General features: G+C 41.3%; 1 protein-coding gene and 1 pseudogene across 1 annotated transcript; both read left to right on the forward strand.

The window, feature by feature from the left end:
* Positions 1-1,074: 1,074 nt before the first annotated feature.
* On the forward strand, positions 1,075-1,592 carry LOC115747741 (cell wall / vacuolar inhibitor of fructosidase 1-like). The gene has a single exon (XM_030684005.2). It carries the CDS (start codon positions 1,075-1,077, stop codon positions 1,588-1,590), a length of 516 nt encoding a protein of 171 aa, XP_030539865.1. The 3' UTR covers positions 1,591-1,592.
* Positions 1,593-2,924: 1,332 nt separating this feature from the next.
* On the forward strand, positions 2,925-3,522 carry LOC125313605 (annotated as a pseudogene).
* Positions 3,523-4,137: the final 615 nt, after the last annotated feature.

The raw sequence follows: 4,137 nt of genomic DNA on the forward strand, positions 1-4,137 counted from the left end.
AACCAAAAAACAAGAACCGGGAACCGGAAACCTACAAAACCAATGAGGTGACTGTATCCATTAGTTTAACCAGGAACCGGGAACCTACAAAACCAATGAGGTGACTGTATCCATTGGTTTTCCCTTCGGCCCTGGCCTTTGCCTTTTTCAACACACACTAATTTAATGACGAGGAGGGTGTTTTAACTCGTGAATTACTGTAACTGAAAAACTTCTTTTTAACGGTTCATGGCTTGCTTTGAAATTCTTGTGATGGGTCCGGCAAGATAAATGTGTGATTGATGCAAAAAATATGGGGGATCAATCATGCGTTCTTTGTTTATAGAGGCAAACTTTTTCAGCACAAAATAGTCGACCTACATAACTTCCAAGGGGCGGACACTCTAGAAGTAGGGTGATCTTTAATTTTATTGATAAATCTTAAAGTTCGTATAATCTCTGCTATCTTTTTAAGTTTCTTTTTCACTAATTGACATTTGACTGTCCGGTACTAAGCACTGGGAATACATTTTATTGACACATTTTAGTATGTCCGGCAGGACCAAGGTTTTCTAAGTTGATGGGTCCACATGAAATTTAAAGTTTCTATATACTAAGTTCCAAATCTCATAGAAGACACCGTATCTTATGCAATAAAAATGAAATTGGCCAGTTCTGGGCAGACTCTAAGACCTGCGACATAGTAGGTTATGAGTTTCAAGATATATAGGAGAGGTTTCAAATTTCAGAAAAAGAAGAACCCGTTTTAACGGGTAGGTTTCAGATTTCAGGTAGAGCCGCTTACCTTATACTATATCGCTCCCTTTTTTTAAGGAAAGAAAAATTAAAGGATAATCTTTAAATGGTGCTATGGTAAGTGTTATGTGTTAAAAGATATGGCTCTCTACACAGAAAGCACCTTTGAATAGCAAGTGTAAAATTCTAAGCCATTTCTTCCATAAGAGGAAGCAATCTCAACCCTGATTTAAAGGGTCAACTGGCACGCATTTTCTACACCTGAAGTATTCATTCCCTTACGTTCCTATTCCAAAACCTGATCAGCATCATTGTCTCCTTAAAGCAAGCTCCAACAATATGAAGACTCCAATGCTCTTGACACTTCTCTCTTTCACTCAACTTCTTCTCATCACCATCCTCCCAATCGCATCCGCCGACCTGGTCGACGACACATGCAAGAAGACGCCATATGCTGACTTCTGCATCTCGGCTCTCAGGTCCGACCCCCGTAGCTCGACCGCAGACACCCCAAAGCTAGGTCTCATCATGGTTGACAAGGTCGACACAAGCGCCAAGTCAACTCTGACCAAAATCAATGACTTGCTCGGCAAATCCCCTGACCCGGGGATGAAAAAAGCCTTGACCTTTTGCAAGGAGTCGTACAAAATTGTCATAAGCGCGTTGGTGCCGTCGAGCAGGGAAAGTTTGAGCAAAGGGGACTACAAGTTTGCCGTAGACTACATGAAGGGTGCGGCGAGGGAAGCATCCGATTGCGAAGTGGGCTTTGGACGCAAGTCGCCATTATCAGACTTGAATGATTATGAGAACAAGGCGGCCTCGGTGGCTTCCGCCATTGCCAGTACACTGCTGTGAGCACTGATCGTTGGGATAGTTTGTTAGATTAATAAGAGTTGAAGAAGAAATGTTTAGGTCGGAAGCAGAATGAAAACTGAACTGGAATGTTTATTAATGAAAGTGCAGTTTTTGTTTGATAATATTCTGTGAATCGTATCCAATACCAAAAAGCTTGCTCATTTCAAATAGATAACATTTCCATGACCAAGCGCCTCTCCACTAGCTGATAGATATACGCGTAGATAAATTACAACAATTCAAGCCTCGCAAAAAAGTGCTGTGATCTTGTGTCATCATGATACATGGAAAAATAAGCAAATCCGAGTTACACTTTCAAAATTCAAAGATAGCGTTGGTTTGAATACATGTCACTTAGACAATGTAATTTATTAGCTTACACCACGTTAGTCATGATAATCATACGCTTGCTGCTTCTTGTGTGCACCTAAGCGCATTCATGACGGAGAACCGTCTAAATCTGCAGGCTTAAATTGACATACTCAAAAGGTTTGAACGGATTATTTTTGTTTCAAGGTGTCTGAGTTATGGAAGTTAGGAGTGAGTAAGTCGGATCGATCGGACCCGGAATCGCCCGGACTGGATAGGACCGATGGTCCGGTTCCAGGTTCCAAAGGGCGGCGGTTCAGTTCCCAATTTCAGTGGTACAGGATCCGACAGGACCGGTCGATTTTAATTTATTTTTTTTTGCATTTACGGGGTCTCATACAGTTGAGATTTGGACCACATGTTTATTTTGTAGCTTTTGTTGCCATGACTCCACCCAACAATGTTGAATGCTACGTGTTACTAGATTGTGCTCGAAAATTCTATCATCTTACCTTTTTTTTTTTTAAGAATATACTGTTTTAGAGTCATTTTTTTTGAAAATAATAGCCTTGATAATATTTGCTTGACTCCATTGGACCACTCGGGAACCGGACTGGACCGCGGTTTCGAAAATTGGGAACCAGCACCACCGGTCCGGTTCTCGGTTCTTGAGAGAAATCAGATCGGACCGGGAACCGCTCACTCCTAATAGAAGTGAAAACATAAAACTATCGAGCAAGCTTTAATCAGTTGATTTCATTATGTACTTTTGCAAATTATATCTCTCCATTTTTAAGGGAAAAAGATCAAAGGATAGTGTTTTAATGGTGCTATCGTAAGTGTTACGTGTTAAAAAGTATGGCTGTCGATATAGAAAGTATCTTCCAATAGCAAGTGTTACATCCTAACCCATTTCTTCCATAGGTATCCAATACTTCCATAGGAGGAAGCAATCTCAACCTCGATTTAAGGATCAACTGGCACGCATTTGCTACATCCAAATTATTCATTCCCTTATCCATCATCATCTCCTTAAAAAAGAAGCTCCAACAATATGAAGACTCCAATGCTCTTGACACTTCTCTCGTTTGCTCAACTTCTTCTCATCACCATCCTCCCATTCGCATCCGCTGACCTCGTCGACGACACATGTAAGAAGACACCGTATGCCAACTTCTGCATCTCGGCTCTCAGATCCGACCCCCCGAGCTCCACCGCGAACACCCCAAAGCTAGGCCTAATCATGGTCGACAAGGTTGATGCGATGCCAAGTCAACTCTGACTAAAATCAAGGACTTGCTCCGCAAATCCCCTGACCCAGGGACGAAGAAAGCGCTGACCTCTTGCGAGGACTCAGTACAAATATACCAGAAGCGGGTTGGTGCCCTCGAGCAAGGAAAGTTTGACAGAAGGGTACTATAAGTTCGCCGTGGACAACATGAAGAGAGCAGCGTATTTTGCATCCGAATGCGAAGCGGGATTCGAAGGCAAGTCGCCATTATCGAACTTGAATGATTATGAGAACAAGGCGGCCTCGGTGGCTTCTGCCATTGCCAGTACACTGCTGTGAGCACTGATGATCAGGGAGATGGTTTATTAGATTAATAAAGGTTGAAGAAGAAATGTTTATCTCGGAAACAAAATGAAAGGGAACGGTAATGTTTCTTAATGAGAGTGCACTTTTTGTTTGATAATATTCTATCAATAGTGTCCAATATCAAAGCATGATCATTTTAAAGTTGACCGACATGATAGATAACATTTCTATGACCAAGTGCCTCTCCACTAGCTCGTACATATACGCGTAGAGAAATTACAACAATTCACGCCTCTCAAAAAAGCATTGTGCCCGGGGCTCATCATGTGTCATGATGACACGTGGAGAAACAAGCAAATTCGGGTACAAATTTCCAAAATTGAAACACATAGTGGATTTGAATACATGCTACTTAGAAAATGTAATTGATTAGTTTACACCGCATCACTCATGATACATCATATGCTTTCTGCTTCCTGTATGCGCATAAGCGCGTGCGTGAGGGAGAACCGTCTAACTTGGTAGATTTGAATAGACATCATTTTGATTTCAAGGTGTCTGAGGTCTTATTTATTATTTATTTATTTTTGTCAAACAGGTATCTGAGTTGTGGAATTGAAAACATCAAACTTTAATCAATCGATTCCGTTATATACTTCCTTGTTCGAGTCCTACAAACGAAAGCTCCTTTATTAAAGAAT

The sequence above is a fragment of the Rhodamnia argentea genome, chromosome 1, assembly GCF_020921035.1.
Source record: "Rhodamnia argentea isolate NSW1041297 chromosome 1, ASM2092103v1, whole genome shotgun sequence".
NCBI classification, from domain to species: Eukaryota; Viridiplantae; Streptophyta; class Magnoliopsida; order Myrtales; family Myrtaceae; genus Rhodamnia; species Rhodamnia argentea.